Here is a 20,380-nt window from a genome sequence, read left to right as displayed (position 1 = left end):
GCCGAGAGTGCACCAAACTCCACCAAAAATCTTGCAGCGACCTTCTCTTATTTTCCCTTCGCAAGAACACAACCATATTCACATCCACTACACAAACTAGCACAAAGATGGCGACCACGTCGATGGACTACGAGAACGCCAATGGCGACCGTTTTGATGGTAAGTCGCTGCTGATATCAATCGATGTCGATCGCGTCTCGTGTGGCGCGCGTCGACCCTGGCTTCTTTTCCACTCCATCATCTCCGACTCGGATCGAGAGGAGCATCATCGCTGACGTTTTTCCCTCTCTTAACACAGACGAGGCTCCTCGCTACGAACGAGACCGCAGTGCTTCTCCTCGCCGCGACGATGGCCACGAGTCGCGTCGCCGCTCTATGTCGCCCAACGGTAACGACCGGTATGTTTGTCTCGATTTATTTAGACAAAACATGAGCTTCTCATCATCGTCTGGAGCCAACCCGCTAATTGATTTCATCGTCCAACAGCGCCCCGGTTAAGAGTGATAACAACTCCCAGAAGGGTGAAGATGGTGCCGTCAATCCTGGCTCCAACCTCTTCGTCACCGGCATCCATCCTCGTCTCGAGGAGGCCGAGGTTACCCGTCTGTTCGAGAAGTATGGCGAGGTCGAGAAGTGCCAGATCATGAAGGATCCCCACACTGGCGAGTCCCGTGGCTTTGGCTTCGTCAAGATGGTTACTTCCGAAATGGCTGAGGCTGCGATTGATGGCCTTCGTGGTGAGGTGATTGAGGGTCGCACTCTTTCTATTGAGAAGGCTCGTCGCGCCCGTCCTCGCACTCCCACCCCGGGCAAGTATTTCGGTCCTCCCAAGCGCGGTGAGTATCTAGTTCCTTCCATCATCGTGTATAAGGGTCAAGGCTAACTAGACCAGAAGATGGCCGTGGTCGTTTTGATGACCGTCGTCGTGGTGGTGGCTATGGCGGCGGTTATGGCGGCGGTGGTTACCGTGGTGGAGACGACTCGTACCGTGGCGGCTCTCACCGTGGTTATCGTGGGGATGACCGCGCTTACGACCGTGGGGCCCCTGATCGTGGATACGACCGCGGCTATGGTGGCGGCGGCGGCGGTGGCCGTGACTATCGCGATGACCGTGGCTACGGCCGTGATTACCGTGATGACCGCGGGTATGACCGCCGTGAGCGTGACGACAACTATGGTGGCCGTGGTGGCATTGACCGCTACGCCGGCCGTGATGATCGTGGCTATGGCGGCGGACGTGGTGGCGGTGATGACCGTCGGGGTGGTCCCAGCTACGACCGTGGTGACCGCGCTGACCGTGGCTACGATCGTCCGAGTGAGCGCGACTCCCGTCCTCGTGACGCCGCTCCTCCTGCCGCTGCCGGCTATGGCGACGCTGCTCCCCGCGGCGACAGCCGTGACCCCTACGGTAATGGACCTTGATCGCCCTCCCCTCGACAACTAGTTACTGACTCGTCCTCTCTAGGCGCTCGCTAAGTATCGGGCATCCCTTTTCTCTCTGGCATTTGACGTCTTCACAGCACGGGATTTCTTTCCTTTTTCTTGTTTTTTTCGCGTCTGGCACTGGGGAAAAATCGGATATCCTAAAACGCGATTCGGACAGCAGGAGTTTCGGCAATCTTGGAGGGTTAAACGGCCTCTGTTTATTCGGCACATCGTCTTGGCAGCCTCTGGGGTTCTAGATCTTTTTACTTCTTAGCCTTTCTCTGGGTTGCGACTTTCGACAGTTCCGAGGGTTGAGGGGTTGGGACTGGCACTCTCCGGTTTGCGGCAGCACTGGTCGACACTTGTTTTGGGGTGGGCCTACCCATTCGCCGTCATTCTATCGAGTTTCCACTTGGATGACAGCCTCGCTTGTACTATCACTTTTTTTCCGCCTCTTTGCTACGGCTCATCGGCATCTCAATTTCGTGACGACTTTTGCAGCAGCGGCATAAAAGCACGGCGGCAGTTTTCAGACCGGGGGATTTCATTACGTAGTCGACATGATACGAAACACATCAACTTCAGCCAGCCAGCCAGCCTTGATCCGTGACACACCACAAACTAACAGCCTTTTTTTCCGACATGTAAATGCGTCCTTGCGATTACCATCACCATCTTCCTATCCCTGACACCTTCACACCCACACAGCATAATACGCCCTTGACACACGTGCATTAAGTATCGCCATGGCCCCAGTGGTGCAAACGTGTTGGTTTTTTTTTCTGTTTTTTTTTATAAAAAAAACAGAAAAAAAAACTTTCAAGTCAAGTGGCAACCCAAAGCGTCTTTGTTCGTCCCCGTGGATCCCTCGTTTTTGGCAATACCTCCATACTGCTGACTTGATTCCGTCGCCAAAAGGGCAGAGCAGGTAACCTATCGTGTCTCAAGCTGACGGAGCTAACTAGTTTATGTCTTTCCAGGTACGAAGCCCGTGTGGGCGGAGTTTATGCATAGGCCCGAGACATGTCTGTTGGGTTTGTTACACAGGCAAACGCCACGCTCTGCGGTCCGCCGACGGTTGCCTGTCACAATGTCCTCGCTATCTGCATTCCAGTACCCGGTACACTTTGGCGAGCATGGAGGAAGCATTCGACCAACTGGTCAGCGGTGAGGCCGACGAGGGTTGATGGCGGTAGTTGGCGAGACATGCATGCATTGTTTCTGTGTCTGAGACATGGTAGCATGGGAGAAAAGACAATGGAAGGGCACGACTACATCATGGATGAGTGGAGGGGACTGTGGCTGAAGTTGGCTGGTTAATCCTCCATGCGCTTACCTTTGGTTCCGGACATTGAAGAGGGAAGGCTGTCTGTTTTCGGCGGGGATGGGATGGGGTCAACAACAACCAAGTGGTTTACTGGTAGGGGCATTGTGCATTTTTCTCTCAGCTTCAAAAGTCAACAGTGGACGCAAATCCAAAGTCCACATACATTTGTTTATTCTCTTCTTCTTTGTCTTTTTTTTCTTTTTTTCTTTTTTTCTTTTTATCTCTTTTTCTTTTTTCGTTTTGAGGATTGGTTGGAAGAGCACAAGGTCAACATGGTGCTCCTGTTGTCATTGTCCATTCCGGCGTTAAGCTTTGGGCACTTTAAAATCAGCGCACTTGTGAGCTGGAGCTTTGGTTGTTGAACAAAGGGGTGATGTGAAATAAGCAGTTTTGGAGCATGGCCGCTCGGACCACCAATGGCTTTTTGTCCGGCCGTCTGCGTTCAGGGTATAGTACCTCGAAAAGAATTATTAGAAAACCAATAAAATTGCTACTTGCTTACTATCTGCCTACTTTTTCTCTCAGTTAAACTGTTCGAGGCTTCTGTCTGTCCTGGTCTATCAATCACCTTGCTACTATTACTACTACTTGTCACCATGTCTTTTCTCCAATGGATGCGCCAGGCTCTGCAACAGCAGAACCAACAACAATGTGACCAAAAGGATGATGAGTGCTGCAACGAAGAGTATTATGTCGAGGGGGGATACGACGAGGAACTGGAGCGGGAGGCGGGCAATGTCGGGTATGGGTACAGGGACTTTATCAGCAGCGACGACGACGACTCGGTGATGGCGAAGCCGGCCAGAAGGGCAACCAGGGCTCAGACGAGGGCTCAAGCTGCCGTTGCTGCGGCGGCGAGCGCTACTCAAAACACTGGTACAGCTGGTCAGCAGCAGCAGCAGCAGCAAACCGCTACAGGTCGGCTTCCCACCCCCCGAGTTTGTCGTTGATGACAGTGAGATTGACGATGTAGCAGTCAGCGATGAGGAGTCGGAGGCGGTATACGAACCTCTTTCGTCTTCTCCTTCCTACTCGGGATCAGAAGAGGAGGTTGAGAGCCCTGCCCAGCCGGTTGTTGTTTCGAGCCCGAACACAGACGTTAGTCCTGACAACAGTGGCGGCGGGAGGGGGAAGACGCCTAGTGCTGCTTCGGGGGGGAGGAAGACGCCCACGCCTAGTGTTGTTGGGAGTGTTACCGGTCCCAAGACACCACCACCGCAACCACCACCACCACCGGGGAGGAAGACTCCCGAGCCGCCCAAAACCCCGCCTGGGAGAACACCTGGGGGAAACACACCAAGGCAAAGCACACCTGGTCGTGGTGGCGCGGGGGGGCTGGTGACGCCTGTTACTCTTGGGGGGGCGAGGAAGAAGAATGTGGTTAGTGTTGCTGGGTCTAACCTTGGTCCTGGGGGTGATATTGCTGCTGCTGCTCTTCCTGGTGTTGGTGTCGGAGGGGGGGTTAATGCATTCACCCGAACCGGTGGTGTTGTTGCTGCTGTTGGGGGGGGGAGATCAACGGGGGCTGCTCCCACTGCGGAGTCAGATCTGTATTGGACGGGGTATGTGGCGCATTCTGCGCGGCGGGCGGCGACGGAGCCGGACGGGTTGGACCCGCCTGCTGATGTGATGGAGATGGATACGAGCGATGAATCGGATGCTAGTTTTGATGGTGGTGGTGGTGGTGGTGGTGGTGGTGGGCCGGGTTGGGATGATGGGGCGAGGAAGAAGAAGGTGTGGGCGGAGGAGGGGATGCGAAAGGCGGTTAGGGAGAGTGAGTTGCCTGCGGTGAGGTATGACGAGAATGGGAATGTGATTCCTGATCTGGAGAGAGAGAAGAATAGGAGGAGGTTGGGGTTGGGGGAGGTGTTTAATGATAACAAGGGGTTTTATAAAGCTGTTAAGGAGTTGATGCAGATGGGGGTTTTTGGACAGAAAGAGACTGAGGCGGTGGTGAGGGCGTGGAGGGAGGGGTTGGGGTTGGGAACAGTGGGTAAGGATAGGAAGGAGAGGGAGCAGTGGAAACAAGAGTGGGAGGGGATGAAGAATGTAAAGTGGGATAAGTTGAATGGGAAAGAGTATGGGAGTATGAAGAAGAAGGAGTGGAAGCTAAAGGGGCAGAGGAAGGGGGTGTCGAAGCTGTTCAGGGATAAGGTTGTTTTTGGGGAGTTTGGGACGCAGGTTGAGACGGCTCATACTTGGTGGGGGAGGTATGGGAAGGTGCCGACACGGTTGGTGAGGGAGTTTAGGGGGACGGGGGTGGGGTGTAGATTGCAGGGCTTGACGTGGGAGGGGAGGCTGACCAAGACAGATTTTGAAATCTTCTTGAGAAAGTGGTTGGAGTGGAGGTATGGAAGGTTTATGGAGGATAGGGGGGCTTCGAGAAGAAAGAGGAGGGCACAGGAGAGAGTGGAGAGGAGAGAGAAGAAGAGGCTGAGGGAGGATTGGCAGTTGCCTTTTCTATCTTTTTGACACATCTGAGTCTTTCATGTCTTTGGTTGTGTGACGTTGGGGTTGTCTTGGACTAGAAGAAATGCCAAGTCTTCTAGAACAAATTGTACTGTATGAGTGACATGACATCGCAGTCTTGGTCTCTAACGGGAAAGGTGACACAGGGAACTGTATACTCTAGACATTGCTGGCAGCTCTGTCCTATTTTCCATCTGATAGTGCTCAATGTCCGGGGATAAGTCATCGACTGCCGGTGCCGTCACGGTACCGATGCTACCCACCCGGAAACAGCTCGTCCTCGACTCGTCCAATCACTCCAACCTAAGCCGCTTGCATTATCGAGGCCCGCATGCCGGCGGCCCCATGTGTAGTGACTTATATAGCCTGCTGTGCAACTGAAGCCCTTCCATAAAACTGACATGGCCAATTTATTCAGATAAGAGCTTTCCCAATGCCCGGTGGTCATAACGCGTGTTCTCCTTTGTCTGCTGACGTGATGGAAAAGGCGGAAAAGAATAGGCGGTGGACACAAGAACAAGGGGGATGGAAAAAGCCACCGATATCTCCGATTACAAAATCGTAGGGGATAGTAAAAGGAGACTAATGCGCGGCAAAGCATGGCAAATGGGGAAGTCGGTGCTTGGGACTTGCCGTGTGCCGACTGTCTTCGCAGGTCATCATGTCATATGCGACTTGCCGCTCTTCGCTAGCTCGATCCAACTCTGGTTTGGTCGTTGTCCTCCATCGTAAAGAATCGGGAATCGGGACATGGAACGGACATAAAAAAAAGTAAAAAAAAAAAAAAGAGGGAAAAGACGCTGGGGGAAGGCCAAGAGCAGGGAACTTTAAGCCCCTGTTTTTGCTTTCTAATCAATTTTCTACACTACCTACCCTTTGCACTCGTAACTCTCCGACAACAACGAGGTCGAACCTCTTGCCAGTTTTGGCAACCTATTTCTCTATTCTACCTATTGCTCCTACAATTTCTACTGCCTGGACATTTTTTGCTCACCCTCTCGTATTTATTTTTGAATGAATGCCCTGGGCGTGTTCAATAATTGAGTGGATACACCCCCCTCCCCCTTCCCCGAGCTTCCAAGTGTCATCGTCATATTTTCGACCTCTCCAAACAAACAAACCCTCAAGCTACCTATTTCGGTCGCGACGACTGTTGGATTTCCACAGTAACCCCCCAACTGTCGAAACGCTAGCATCCTGCTAGTGCAGTGGCGTGCTTCTTGACACCGCCGTCACTATCCTATAATAGTTTTAACAGGTCACCTTTTTCGGCTCGCACCGGTGACTTTCTTCAGGGTCCATCCCACTACTCACGGCCGTTGAGTCGTCCCGTTTCTGAGCCCGCCAACGGCAGCCATAACCATGGCAAGCTCACCACCTTCACCCTCCAGGTCACCACCTCCACCAAAAGTCGAAGAAGAACACACCATTCCACCACCAGACCCTCTTGCTCGGATCTACTCACGGTCAAGCTTGGAGTCGTCAGAAAAAATCAAGGAGGAAAAACAAACCGCCGCCCGTCAGCTCAGACGTAGTGATGATGACGATGATAGCATCGAAGCCGTTGGTACCATCGCCGGCGGTACGGGCAACGGCAGCGATGACGACCACGAGAACAACAAGGAACGAAACGAGCTCAACCGCACCAAATCCTACGCCACAAGCGTGAACTCGGCCGCTCTCACCAACCCCCCTTTACCAGTTCAGAAGCCATGGTACAAGCAACCTAACCCCCTCCGCTGGGGCAAGATCCCGCCCATCCCAGAGGAGAGGGTAGTTTCTCCCGAACACAAGGCCGGTTTCTTCAGCAAGCTCGTCTTCCACTGGATGGGTCCCCTCATGACCACGGGTTATAAACGCCCTCTTCAGCCGACAGACATCTACAAAGTCAACCCTGACCGGTCTGTCGAACCGCTCACCGAGCGGATGAAGGAGTCGTTTGAGAAGAGGGTCAAAAGAGGGGATAAATACCCTCTGTTGTGGGCTATGCACGAGACGTTCGCCTGGGAGTTTTGGCTGGGCGGTATGTGCCAGCTGTTGGCGACTATCCTTCAGGTCATGGCGCCGTTCACGCTGAGGTACCTCATCCAGTTTGCGCAGGACGCCTGGCTTGCGGATAGGGTACCGGAGTTTCCGGAGCCAAATTTGGCGGCGGGGATAGGGTTGGTTGTTGGGGTAACGGGGATGCAGGTGTTGTCGAGTTTTTGTATCAACCATTTTATCTACCGGGGCATGGTTATCGGGGGGATGGCCAGGGCGAGCTTGATTAGTCTGATCTATGAGAAGAGCATGGTGGTCAGTGGGAGGGCGAAGGCGGGCGGGGTTGGGTTGCCGGATATTCCTGCTGCGGTGGCGGCGAAGAAGCAGGGGGGGAAGGATAAGAGGGGTGGAAAGGGGGGACAGGATGCTGGGGCTAATGGGGAAGGTTGGGGAAATGGCAGGATCATCAACATCATGAGCGTCGACACGTACAGGGTTGATCAGGCCTGTGGCTTGTTCCACATGATCTGGACTGCTCCCTTGTCATGTCTTATCACGCTTGCGTTGCTTCTCGTCAACATCACCTACAGCGCCCTGGCTGGTTTTGCCTTGCTGGTTGTTGGTATGCCCATCCTCACCAGGGCCATCAGGAGCCTGTTCAGGCGGAGAAAGGACATCAACAAGATTACCGACCAGAGAGTCAGTCTGACGCAGGAAATCCTCCAGTCGGTTCGATTCGTCAAATTCTTCGGCTGGGAGGGCTCGTTTTTGCAGAGACTGGGAGATTTTCGAAACCGCGAGATCTCGGCCATTCAAGTCCTTCTCTCGATTCGCAATGCCATCATGGCTATCAGCATTTCACTGCCCATTTTTGCTTCCATGCTGGCCTTTATCACCTACTCGCTTACCAACCACAACCTGGCGCCTGCTGAAATCTTCTCGTCGTTGGCTCTGTTCAACGGTCTGAGAATGCCACTAAATCTGTTGCCCATGGTTATTGGCCAGGTGACGGATGCTTGGTCGTCGATTTCTCGTATTCAGGAGTTTATGCTGGCCGAGGAGCGGGAAGAGGAGGCCAAGTTTGACCCGGAGATCGAGAACGCGGTTGAGATGCATGATGCTTCTTTCACATGGGAAAGGACACCTACCCAGGATAGCGAGGGGACTGTCGGGACAAACATCAAGAGCAAGTCCAAGCCCACGCCTGGAGATGCTAGCGAGGATGCGAGCACTCTAGTGGAAGAGCGGGAGCCCTTCAAACTTCAAGATCTCAACTTCGAAGTTGGCCGGAATGAGCTCGTCGCTGTTATTGGTACTGTTGGCAGTGGCAAAACATCTCTGCTTGCTGCGTTGGCTGGCGACATGCGTAAGACGAGCGGTGAGGTCGTCTTGGGAGCGTCCAGAGCTTTCTGCCCCCAGTATGCTTGGATTCAAAATACCACGGTCAAGGAGAACATTCTGTTCGGCAAGGAAATGGACAAGGGGTGGTATTCCGATGTCATCAAGGCTTGTGCTCTGCAGCCGGATTTGGATATGCTGCCTAACAACGACTTGACTGAGATTGGCGAGAGAGGCATCACAATCTCGGGCGGGCAAAAGCAACGGTTGAACATTGCTCGCGCCATCTACTTCAACGCTGACATCGTTCTGATGGACGATCCGTTAAGCGCGGTTGATGCTCATGTTGGAAGACACATTTTCGACAATGCCATCTGTGGGCTTCTCAAGGACAAGTGCAGAATCTTGGCCACACATCAACTCTGGGTGTTGAACCGCTGCGACAGAATCATCTGGATGGAGACCGGCAAGATCCAGGCTGTTGACACGTTCAAAAACCTCATGGAAAATTCGGAGGGTTTCCGGACGTTGATGGAGACCACGGCCGTTGAAGAGAAGAAGGAGGATGGTGCTGCTGCAACAGTTCCCGGGGACAGTGGACAGAAGAAAAAGAAGAAGGGCAAGGCGCTCATGCAAGCCGAAGAGCGAGCGGTGGCCAGCGTGCCATGGTCGGTGTACACGTCTTACATCAAGGCTTCCGGCACCATCTTCAACCTCTATATCGTTCTCTTCCTCCTGATCATCTCTCAGGGCGCCAACATTGTCACCAGTCTGTGGCTCTCGTGGTGGACAGCAGACAAGTGGAGTCTCTCAACAGGGCAATACATTGGTGTCTATGCCGGTCTGGGTGCCGTCCAGGCTCTGCTCATGTTCGCCTTCATGGTGTCCCTATCCATCTTTGGAACGACAGCCAGCAAGGTCATGCTCCAGAACGCCATCACCAGGGTCCTGCGCGCGCCCATGTCCTTCTTCGATACTACTCCCCTGGGCCGCATCACGAACCGATTCAGCAGAGACGTTGATGTCATGGACAACAACTTGACTGATGCCATGCGCATGTACTTCTTCAGCATAGGCTCCATCATCTCGGTGTTTTGTCTCATCATCGCCTTCTTTTACTACTTTGTCATCGCCCTTGTTCCGTTGTTTATTCTCTTCCTGTTTGCTACATCTTACTACCGAGCCTCGGCGAGAGAAGTCAAGCGTTTGGAGTCTATCCTTCGGTCCAACGTCTTTGCCAAGTTTGGCGAAGGTCTTTCCGGGGTGGCCAGCATCCGCGCCTACGGTCTCAAGGAGAGGTTCATTGTCGACTTGCGTCAAGCCATTGACGACATGGACTCGGCCTACTTCTTGACCTATTCCAACCAGCGGTGGTTGTCAATCCGGCTCGATCAAATCGGCAACCTTCTCGTCTTCACAACGGGTATCTTGGTCGTCACATCCCGCTTTTCCGTGCCCCCTTCCATCGGCGGTTTGGTCCTGTCCTACATCCTCGGCATTGCAGGCATGATTCAATTCACCGTCCGCCAGCTCGCCGAAGTCGAGAACGGCATGAATGCGGTCGAGCGCCTGTTGTACTACGGTACCGAGCTCGACGAGGAAGCGCCCCTCAAGACCATCGAACTCCCCAAAGAATGGCCCCATCACGGCGAGATCGTCTTTGACGATGTTCACATGCGCTACCGCGAGGGTCTCCCCCTTGTCCTGCAGGGCTTATCAATGCACATCAAAGGCGGCGAGCGCATCGGTATCGTCGGGCGGACAGGGGCAGGCAAATCATCCATCATGTCCACCCTCTTCCGCCTTGTCGAGATCTCGTCTGGAAAAATAACCATTGACGGGGTTGACATTTCCACCGTTGGCCTCCACGACCTCCGCTCCCGGCTGGCAATCATCCCCCAAGACCCGACCCTCTTCCGGGGCACAGTCAGGTCCAACCTCGACCCCTTTGGCGAGCACTCGGACCTTGAACTCTGGGGTGCCTTGCGTCAAGCCGATTTGGTGTCTGACACCCCTTCCCCTTCCTCTTCCCCTTCCCCTTCCTCACCTGAAGCATCCGCCAACCGGGGGGAGAATAATTCCTCGTCTTCCAAAATCCACCTCGACAGCACGGTCGAAGAAGACGGTCTCAACTTTAGTCTTGGGCAACGCCAGTTGATGGCTCTGGCTAGGGCACTGGTCCGTGGTTCGCAGATCATTGTCTGCGACGAGGCCACCTCGTCAGTGGACATGGAAACAGACGACAAAATCCAGGCTACGATGGCAAAGGGGTTCAAGGGGAAGACGTTGTTGTGTATAGCGCACCGGTTGAGGACGATTATGGGGTATGACAGGATTGTGGTGATGGACAAGGGGAGGATAGCGGAGATTGGGACGCCGAGGGGGTTGTGGGAGGTGGAAGGGGGGATTTTCAGGGGAATGTGCGAGCGGAGCGGGATTAGGGGGGAGGATATACTGGGTAGTGGGCAGCAGTAAACAGCGGAAAGGGAAACATGTGGTGGTAATATACGATTGTGGATAGTAGTAATGTGTAAAAATTCAGCGATGCTTCGATATTTGTTTTTTGTTTTGGAGACCTGGGTGGCTTGGATGTTGACGAGTGGCTGTAGCCGGAGTAATATGTCCAGTCTTTGTGTCACGACAACAGAAATACGATCCGAGAAGCTGCTCGGCAAAGTCCGGGGAGTGGAAAAGGACGGTTTGTGTGTACTACGTCCGATCCATGTCCCCATCTGCCTGTCTGCTGCATGTATGCCCGGTACTTGTCCTGTACATATGTAAGAGTCCGGGTTTTTGTGCAAGTGTCACTGCAAGTGTCACTGCAAGTATCCGTCCGGCTTTTAAAAAAAATTGTGTGAGATGGTAAACGAGGCTAGCAGGTCCTGGTGTAAGTTGGGATAGTGGAAGGATGAAGTGTGTCTGGTATGGTCCTGTGATTCAACTATCAGGGGAATATTTACAGCCCTTTTTTCCCCCCACATAAGAACAAAAGATATAAACACCGCTCACTCCAGGACGAATGAAAACACCACACAACAACATACAACAAAAAAAATTCAACCAAGGTCGCAACCATAACCCCCCAATATTCTGGCAACTTCATCGTCCACAACACTAACACAGCACACCACTACACCTCAGCAAAGACACAGAAGAAAGAAAAAAAAGGTTCTCTTCTCTCTGACCCAAATCGCGAAAAACAATAAATTGGATGCTCCAATAGTAATAAACAAAAAACAAAAAATACACCCTCCTCAGGAATCCATCCTCCTACAATTTCCATGAAAGAAGAAGAGAGGAGAAAAAAAAAAAAAAAAAAAAGGCTGCTATGCCACTCGCCCCAAAAAGGTAAACCACCAACCCCCCCGCCATCCCTAAACAATGTAAAAAAAAGTCCATACTACTACTACACAAGAACTCCAGAAATAAACATTTTAAACCACCTCCATCTCCCCAAAGCCAGAATAAAAACCCTACGACAAAAGAACCTAAAACCTCCCCCTCTGCTGCCCCCCATTATACCCACTCCCCTGCTGCCCAGGCTGCCCCCCAGCAGGAGGAAACAACCCCGGCTGATCATCCAACAAGTCATCCAAATACGCACTCGGCGCCCTCGCCCCCGCGCTAGGCGGCCTGTTCAAGTTCAGCGAGCTCGAGCTAAACCCCCCTCCCATTCTCGGATCGATAGACGGGGACTCGGGCGGACTAGGCCCCATCATCTGCCCCCTTCCTCGTGATGCCGGTCGCAGGGTAGACAGACTAATAGAGTTTCCATGCTGATGACCACCACCTACCGCACCCGCACCACCAGGGTTGGGTGATGCTGAGGCATAAAACCCAGAGGGTAAAAACCTCGAGTCGCGGTTTGAGGAGCCCGCTCCGGCACCGCCGCCACCCATTGCCGCTCCGTGGCCGGCCGTAGGCGAAAAAAACAGGTTTGTTTGCGAGGGGGTGGCCGAGGGGGTAGGACCGCGGTGGGTGCGCCGGGTGCCGATCCCGCTGTTGGTTCCCGAGTTGGCGCCAGCAACAGGAAGAGAGGCGTTGGATTCCCGCTCGAGGTACTTGTAGAATTGGGCCGGGGGAGCCGGGAAGGAGGCGGCCGACTTGTCGTTTGCTGCGTGCTGGGCCATGGCCGCGCGTTCTACGCTGCGGTGGAGGAGGCAGACGAGGATGCCGCGCCAGAGGAGGACGGCAAGGCCAAAGGCGGCCAGGATGGCGCCGACGGCGATAAATACGGTGCCATCTGGGAGGGTCGAGTGGTTCATGAAGGGAGCATTGTGGGTGGGCGGGATGGCGGGAGGGGGGTAAGTTGGGATGCTGAGGTCGGGACGGGAGGAGAGGGTCGGGAGATCGGTGAGGGTCAAGTCGGCGGTCGGTTGAGGGAGGGAAGGGAGTGTTTCTTCGGATTGGGTGCTGGAAGACAGCGGGGGAGGAGCGTTGGTGGGAGAAGATGTTTGGCTCGTTTGCGCATTCGCGGAGGAGGTCGATGGCCGGTTGTTTGTGGGCGTTGGCTGTGTGTTTTGTGTTTGCGATGTCTGTGCTTCGTCTTCGTCGTCGTTGTTGTTTTGTTGGGCGTAGACTCCGGCAGCGAAGAAGGACGTCAGCAGAAGCGCGCGCCTCAGCGATAGTGGTGATGATGTCCGCATTACGGCAAATGTGTCGTCGAGGCCCTCGTGAACGGTAACTGTTCGAGTATTCAAGGTCGCAATGAGTATCTGGCGGGGTTCAACCTGGAGAAGAGGACTTTGTTGTCGGACAAGGCCTGCAGCCACCAACGAAGGGATCGACTCCGAGTGGGTGGTTGTGGAGGGACGGGGCTGAGTCTGCGTTGCCCAGGTCTCAGTGGTGACGGAAGCAAGTTCCAGGCAGGCCGAGAGACACACGGCGGAAAATTATCTCAAAACAAATGGGTAACGAGGGGATGCGACGCGCGTGTCAACGGCCGACGGCAAGAATGTAAATTGATGTATGTAGTGTAGTGTAGCGACACGAGCGAGGGCTAGGTAATAGCACAGAGAGATGGAGAGACAAAGGGAGGCCCAGCAATAGGGAAAAAGGAGACCCTCCTTCGTGTTGGTGGCCCCCCGTAAAAACCGTCAGCCCCCCTCCCATGTTCCCCGTTCGTCTCCCCCGGACCACTCTTGGTCTTGGCAAACGCAGGCACGCTGATCCAGCAAATCTCAACGCTGCGGCGTCTCAGCCCATCAGGCTATTATTTCTATGATATTTGTCAGAAAGATACTGTCCTTCACAAACCATCTCATGGTGGAAAGCAGACGGATACCTGCATATTGAGTGCAGACGCACCTAACTACTGCATCGCGAGCGCCCTGCAGTTCTTGCATTTCAGGGCCAAGATGATTTCAGGACGCTCCTCCTGTTCCTGGACGCCGCCAAACCTTAATTAAAGACAGCCTGGGCTTGAGGTGGGCAGTCGGTTGCCAGCTGTCTGGGATTGCCGCAGCGCCCGCTGTGCAACGTGCCGGGGCCACGCCACCATGCTGCAATTGGGACTGGGACGAACTTGGTCCGTGCCAGGCCTCTCAAAAAATTCAAGATCAGCAAACTCATTCACTTACATGAAACGAAGCCGTCACCATCAAACGAACAACCCGATAGTTCAGACTCACCGAGTGGTTTGAAACATCTCACAGATAATACCAATATTATTCAGCGACTTTACCGTCAATATGGGTGGTAAGTTTCTGTCCGCCACTCACCCTTCACATCTCATCAGACACTAACCACATAACAACAGTCGCAAAGAAAGTTCGCGAGTTCCGCATGAAGCGGGTCATCGGCAAGAACGATGACAGGAGGAAAACAGAGGCCGAGAAGAAGAAGTTGGAAATCAAGAAGAAGGAGAAGGAACTAGTTCGCGAGGTCCCTGTATGTCTTGTCCTCTCATAATCTTCACAAACTGAACAGGACAAAACTAACCATCACGCAGCAAGCACCATCGTCCATGTTCTTCGAGTTCAATACCTCGCTTGTTCCACCATACCAGATCATTGTCGATACCAATTTCCTGAGCAGATCCATCCAGGCGAAGCTGCCACTTCTAGAATCTGCCATGGACGCCCTGTATGCCTCGGTCAACATCATCATCACAGACTGCGTCATGGCGGAACTCGAGAAGCTGGGCCCCAAGTACCGCATGGCCTTGATGATTGCTCGTGACGAGAGGTGGACGAGGCTCACCTGCGACCACAAGGGAACCTATGCAGATGATGTAAGAATTCCCAATATTCGTCTTCTCTTCGGTGTCTTGATTTAATTAACTCTGCCTAGTGCATCGTCGACCGCGTCCAGAAGAACCGTATCTACATCGTTGCCAGTAGGTAACCCCCCCCCTTTTTTTTTCTCGTTGAGCCTTTACTGACAGAGAGCAGCCAACGATCGTGATCTCAAGCGAAGACTCCGCAAGATCCCAGGTGTGCCCATTCTGGGCGTCCAAAAGGGCAAATATGCCATCGAAAGACTCCCTGGTGCTCCGGCTACCTGAGCGGGAGGATTCTAAATGGGTCTATCACATACTACGAGATAAGGCGTCGGCCAAGTCGTGGCGCATGGTTGAGGAATATGTGTCTGCTATCTGTTCAACAGCGATACCTCTGAACCAGCGGCTGGGCCTAGTGGCGCTTTTATGGCACAAGCCAAGGCTGCTCAGCAATACCAAGGCAGCCGAGGGATATTGTGAAAATCAAGGGCATGGCTGGAGGGCAGTGGATGGCTACAAGGGATACCCAGACCTCTTCCGACTTGATATCTTCTGTTTTATTGGAGTTTGGGGCCAGGAAAAAGGGAAATGCATATGGGCAGCATGGTAATTATCGGAATGGGGCTGAAGAAAGCGAGGCAAATTTCCAAATACATATGGTTTTTTTTTCCCCTCACGATATGATTGATATGTCCCCTTCCAAACATTGCCAACCCTCGGCCATAGTGCTCGATGATTGGGTAGGTCCAATGCATGTTGGTTGTAAATGCGATCCTACCACACAGTAGGCGCTCGACAAAGGCCCTTGCCGAGAAGAGGGGAATACCAGTGCTGTCGGCAGGGAGACTAAGTTCCTACGGACAGAAAAAGAGCTTTGCACATCAAGATCATAGTCGTGATTGCAGCATCATATTCAGTCAACTACGACTATTCCAAATCGACAACCTGAATCTTATGCTAAGAACAGTATTCCAGCCACCACATCACATCAATCCCACTGCTAAACTCTCCTTGGGCGCATACCGCTGAGTAATCCCTTCTCCAACTCTCACCTACCGAGCTTCCCAAGATCAAGAGCAAAGATCAACCCAAGACAAACCGGAATAAAGCATCACAGCCAAGCCCCTTATCTCCGAGCCTCGCTTATATACAACCTACAACAACGATAAACCCGATCCGAGTCGCCAGATATTGAATCCTCAAGTGCCTCGTCTATACAGCCCGACTCCAGAAACGGACACAAGATCAAAACCGTTACCGACAGGTTGGATCACCACACCTCAAGGAGGCATCATGTCCTCCCGGCCCCCACAAGCTTCCCAGCGCGGGTACAGCACCGGCAGCGGTAGCAGCAACATTCATGTCAACCCGAAGCCGACGAACCCCCCGAGAAACCTTCATCATCTATTACCTAAGGGAGCCGCAGCTTCTAGTCGGCCGCAACTACCTATCAATATTAGCTATCAGCTTCCGCCCACTCAAGCTCAGAAACGGACTAGGGTCCTGCTATCTTGTGGTCCTTGTAGGACCAGTAAGCAAAAATGTATGCATTGTTCACTCATTCATTTCTTTTATTGTATCTAGTTCTTTTCGCTTTCTACTGTGAGATATATCTTCATCATGGCTTGATCTCCAACCCTTGATAGGGTATCTAGCCACACAAGTTTTATATTTCACAACATTTACTGTATTATATCACACCTGCCTACCTCTCCCAAGACACCTACCCTAAATCAGACGTCACGATTTCAACGTTACTTGTTGACCTGTCTACTTCAAACTTTCTTTCCCCACAGCCCGAACAGCAACCTTCCCATGTCAGACGATCAAAGCATGGCTACTGGCGTTACTCTACTGCTCCCCTTTCCCTTACCTGCCCCACTCGATCGATTGCGCCCATTGTCGCTGCTGCAGTTGTCAACCCAAACTGACATCAATCACCCAGGCGACCGCCAACAACCCTGCAAAAACTGCCTCAAAAAAGCCCGCGAAGACCTCTGCATCTACGCCCCAAAACCAGAAAAAGCCCGCCCCGAGCGGTCCATGGCTGCCCGCCTGAAAAGGCTAGAGTCCATGGTCAGGGGCATGATGCACACCAACAACCCCAACATCCGTAGTCCCATCCCGGCGCTTACATCCTCTTCTTCAGCCACTGGCCAGTATCAAACCGACGAGCACGACGATGAAAACGAGGAAAGCCCAGATGAAAGAGCAGCCGCGGTCCCTGTTGGGCAGGTCGTGCTGGGGAAGAGCGGCAAGGGGAGTGCTACGTATGTAGGGGCGACGCATTTCATGGCTATGCTCGAGGATGTGAGTGTTCTCCTACGGTTTGACCCGGAGAAAGGTGTGGGTGGGTTGCTGATAAAAGGGGTGATAAAATAGATCGAGGACCTGAAGAGTTACTTCGACGACGACGATGATGGGGAGGTAGACACCGGGGAAGCAGGCCTCAACCCTGACGCGGCGGCAGGGTTCGGCTCTCCCGACGACGCGCACTCACCTGGCTTGCTGCTGTTGTCTCACACCGTCCCGACCTGCAAGCAGGATCTCGTTGATATGCTCCCCCCTCAACCGGTGGTCGAAAGGCTGACACGGCGTTATTTCGATGCCGCCAGCCCGACCCACCACTGCGTCCACCAGCCGACCTTTGCCAAAGATTGTGCTGTGTTTTGGCAAGATCCAAACAAGGCGTCTCTGCAATGGCTGGCGTTGTTGTTCGTAATCATTGCACAGGGAACGTTGTTCTCCATGTTCACCGCCCCCCGGGAACTGGCGGGCGACTCGGACGTTCCCCCGATGGAGCGATTCCGAGGGTATCGTGCCGCCGCCCTTTGGGCCCTGGTGGCAGGCAAGTTCTCGTCTCCCGGACCGTCAACGATACAACCTTTTCTCTTGTACATCGAGTCTGAATTCCTCATCAACCGAACCTCCCAGATGACCTGTTACCTGTTGATATCAGTCTGCATCAGACTCATGCTGAAAATGGGCCTTCACCGCGACCCCGACAAGCTCCCCAACATCCCCCCTTTTGATGGAGAAATGAGGCGAAGGCTATGGCATGTAGCCTGCCAATTCGACCACCTCGTCTCTTTCCACATGGGCCTCCCAAGCATGGTATACAGCATCGAGAGCGACACAGCCCTGCCGAGAAACCTCTTCGATGACGACCTGGACAAAGACTGCCATCAGCTACCCCCCGCCCGGCCCGACACCGAGTACACCATGCTGACATACCCGATCTGGAAATCCTCCATCTGTCAAGTCTTCGGTCTCGTCGCCCGCCAAGCCAACTCCCTCACCCGACCCACCTACGCCGAGGTCCAGGAGCTCGACATGCGACTCGACGAAATATGGAGCCAGGTGCCCCCTTTCATGAAGAGAATCGTGCCACCACAGGATTATGATGGCGAGCCCATCTCCCCGGTTCTGGTCAACCAGCAGTTCGGTTTGATATCCCTGTACAACAAGAGCCGTTGCGTGCTGCACCGTCGATACCTCATCGAGCCCGTCCCCAAGCCCGAGCATGCTTATTCCCGGAGAATCTGCCTCGAAGCCGCCATCAGCCTCTTGGACCACCAAAACCTCATGCACTTGGCCACGCTGCCCGGCGGCGCACTGAGGGCAACAGGCTGGTACATCAGCGCGCTGGCCATCCACGACTTTCTTCTCGCCGCCATGGTCGTCTACCTCGTCCTTCAGCACAAGCCAGAGTCTGGGAGACACGACCACCAGGAGAGCAGCTGCTGGCAAAGTCTAGACCCGGCCTTGTCAGCCTTCTCGAACGAGGAGCAACTCCAAAAGATGTTGGAGAGGTCCCATCAGATATGGGAAACCATCTCGGAAGCTGACGGCGTCTTCCGGAAGGCGACTGACATGCTCGCCACGATGCTGAAGAAGATTGAACTGAAGAAGCAGCAGAACAAAGGCAAACAGCTCGCACCTGACCACCACCCGGAACATCAGGCGTACGTGCGAGACGAGGAGTCTTGGCTCAACACATCGCAAAGCCATGAGCCCTTGTCCGTCGGCAGCCTCTCTGTGACCGGTATGTTATATATCCGTCCTTCCAATCCCCATTTTACACACATTCTCAGCCAGAAGAGTGAGCGACTGACACGTTTTCGACCGCGTGCGCGCAACGTAGATGAACACTGGGATTCCGAGCTTGGTCCAGAGGAGCAGCAGCACCACATGATGGAGGATGTGCAGCAGCCCCTGACGCGGCAAGATCTCATGCCCGCAACATCAATCGATACTCGATGGCTCGACCTGGGCAGTATGGGGATGGACCAAATGGGCTGGGTATGTGCAATAACAACAAACACACACAGACTCTCTCTCTCTCTCTCTCTCTCCTTTTTTTTTTCTTTTTTTTTTTTTTCGTTCTCTCTTCCCAATCCCTCTTCACTACTCAGCTCCCCAGAGTCTGGCCGTTGTTCCGAGTCAGTGATCCACGACAACTGACGAATCCATACTTTGTGCTAGGACACATTTGATAGCGCCATCCGTGGTGAAAATAACGTGCATCAGCAGACGGTGGAGGACTGGATACCAGAGGGTCCCTTGTTGGACGATGTTCAGTTGATGACCACCATGGGCTTTCATGGCAGCCCGTTTGACTGGAGAGAGCAGGAGGAAGGGTATGAATGTTGATCAGAATGTCTTGACCCAACTCATCCACCGTCCTCAGAGCCATGCTGCTCGCGTGACACAGCGTGTGTTGTAGTACTTTATCGAGTCTGGACTGGACCAGAGAGTTCGACACCCACAAAGCGTTGTGGAGCCATGTTGCTGTGCGTGCCTTGGGGATGTGCCGAATGCGGAGCTCACCGCCAGCTTCCGGAAGCCCTTGGCCCGGTGATGGCCCCTTCGATGCCCAGGCACTTCCAGGGACGCTATCCGCAGAGGTTTTCTGATCTTCCCCGCGATTTCGGTGCCCCTCCTTGCGGGGAAAAAAAGAGGGTTGACAGCTTCCAGTCTCATCACTGCCCAGGCTCGGCAGGGCTCGCTCCCACAAGGGGCCAAAAGACGCCAGTCGTCGGACCGTGTCGCAGTTTCTGGAAGAGGTCAGCCGAACCACGGACCCCTGCGATGATGTAAGTGGTGTGTGAGTGGTGGGTGTAACACCTGTTTGGTAAATGTGAATTGCAATTGCAACAACCATCTGATTTCCGCGGAGATATCAGACTTTACCAGCGGCCCTGTGGCACACAAACCCAACTGTTTATACCTGGACGCAGGTGCACTGGATGGTGCTGTGCTTGTTGCTTGCCCTAGACCGGCCTTAGCGGCGCATATTGTACGTAATTGAAAAGGAAGGCCGCGCCCGGATTCGAGCCTTTTTTGACGTTCAACGAACCGAACATGCTCACAAAACAACACCACCATTCCAACCCATCACACCGCACGGTTTTGGATCACACCCCCAGCTGCTCCATGGGGAGGATGGATATCGAACAAACCCGACACCGAGAGACAAGAGCCAGCATTTCGTGGAACAACAAGCGGACGCCAATGGAATGGAAGACTCTTGGGGGGCGGGGGGGGCCTGCTAGATATTGGATGAATCGAAGTGGATGAGAGAGAGGTCCAATGTGTCCAACCAGCAGTTCGGATGATTG

General features: G+C 53.6%; 6 protein-coding genes across 6 annotated transcripts; 5 read left to right on the top strand and 1 right to left on the bottom strand.

The window, feature by feature from the left end:
• Window positions 1-107: 107 nt before the first annotated feature.
• Window positions 108-1,476, top strand: QC761_211080 (uncharacterized protein; the record flags this gene model as incomplete). Its single annotated transcript, XM_062876843.1, has 5 exons — window positions 108-159; window positions 299-398; window positions 487-836; window positions 893-1,408; window positions 1,466-1,476. 5 exons carry the CDS (start codon window positions 108-110, stop codon window positions 1,474-1,476), a joined length of 1,029 nt encoding a protein of 342 aa, XP_062735480.1.
• Window positions 1,477-3,348: 1,872 nt separating this feature from the next.
• Window positions 3,349-5,506, top strand: QC761_211070 (uncharacterized protein; the record flags this gene model as incomplete). The annotated part of the gene is made up of 2 exons (XM_062876842.1): window positions 3,349-3,670; window positions 3,726-5,506. The coding sequence occupies 2 exons, from the start codon at window positions 3,349-3,351 to the stop codon at window positions 5,222-5,224; spliced, it is 1,821 nt and encodes a 606-aa protein (XP_062735479.1). The 3' UTR covers window positions 5,225-5,506.
• A 1,077-nt stretch (window positions 5,507-6,583) lies between these two features.
• Window positions 6,584-11,014, top strand: YOR1 (ATP-binding cassette transporter yor1; the record flags this gene model as incomplete). Its single annotated transcript, XM_062876841.1, has 1 exon — window positions 6,584-11,014. The coding sequence occupies one exon, from the start codon at window positions 6,584-6,586 to the stop codon at window positions 11,012-11,014; it is 4,431 nt and encodes a 1,476-aa protein (XP_062735478.1).
• A 1,013-nt stretch (window positions 11,015-12,027) lies between these two features.
• On the bottom strand, window positions 12,028-13,185 carry QC761_211050 (uncharacterized protein; the record flags this gene model as incomplete). Its single annotated transcript, XM_062876840.1, has 1 exon — window positions 12,028-13,185. One exon carries the CDS (start codon window positions 13,183-13,185, stop codon window positions 12,028-12,030), a length of 1,158 nt encoding a protein of 385 aa, XP_062735477.1.
• A 505-nt stretch (window positions 13,186-13,690) lies between these two features.
• On the top strand, window positions 13,691-15,524 carry FCF1 (rRNA-processing protein fcf1). The gene is made up of 5 exons (XM_062876839.1): window positions 13,691-14,236; window positions 14,298-14,428; window positions 14,490-14,771; window positions 14,831-14,876; window positions 14,932-15,524. Exons 1-5 carry the CDS (start codon window positions 14,230-14,232, stop codon window positions 15,042-15,044), a joined length of 579 nt encoding a protein of 192 aa, XP_062735476.1. The 5' UTR covers window positions 13,691-14,229; the 3' UTR covers window positions 15,045-15,524.
• A 1,068-nt stretch (window positions 15,525-16,592) lies between these two features.
• Window positions 16,593-19,412, top strand: QC761_211030 (uncharacterized protein; the record flags this gene model as incomplete). Its single annotated transcript, XM_062876838.1, has 4 exons — window positions 16,593-17,069; window positions 17,142-18,804; window positions 18,904-19,061; window positions 19,245-19,412. The coding sequence occupies 4 exons, from the start codon at window positions 16,593-16,595 to the stop codon at window positions 19,410-19,412; spliced, it is 2,466 nt and encodes an 821-aa protein (XP_062735475.1).
• Between the last annotated feature and the right edge of the window lie 968 nt (window positions 19,413-20,380).

The sequence above is a fragment of the Podospora bellae-mahoneyi genome, chromosome 2 (genome assembly GCF_035222275.1).
Source record: "Podospora bellae-mahoneyi strain CBS 112042 chromosome 2, whole genome shotgun sequence".
Lineage (NCBI taxonomy): Eukaryota > Fungi > Ascomycota > Sordariomycetes > Sordariales > Podosporaceae > Podospora > Podospora bellae-mahoneyi.
Note: the sequence above shows the minus strand (reverse complement) of the source record. Positions and strands in the feature narration are given on the sequence as shown.

Excerpts from the sequence above, each read along its gene's own strand:
- FCF1 (XM_062876839.1), top strand. Across the intron at positions 14,429-14,489 it reads AACTAGTTCGCGAGGTCCCT|CAAGCACCATCGTCCATGTT; the intron begins GTATGTCTTGTC and ends ACCATCACGCAG. Across the intron at positions 14,877-14,931 it reads CCGTATCTACATCGTTGCCA|CCAACGATCGTGATCTCAAG; the intron begins GTAGGTAACCCC and ends GACAGAGAGCAG.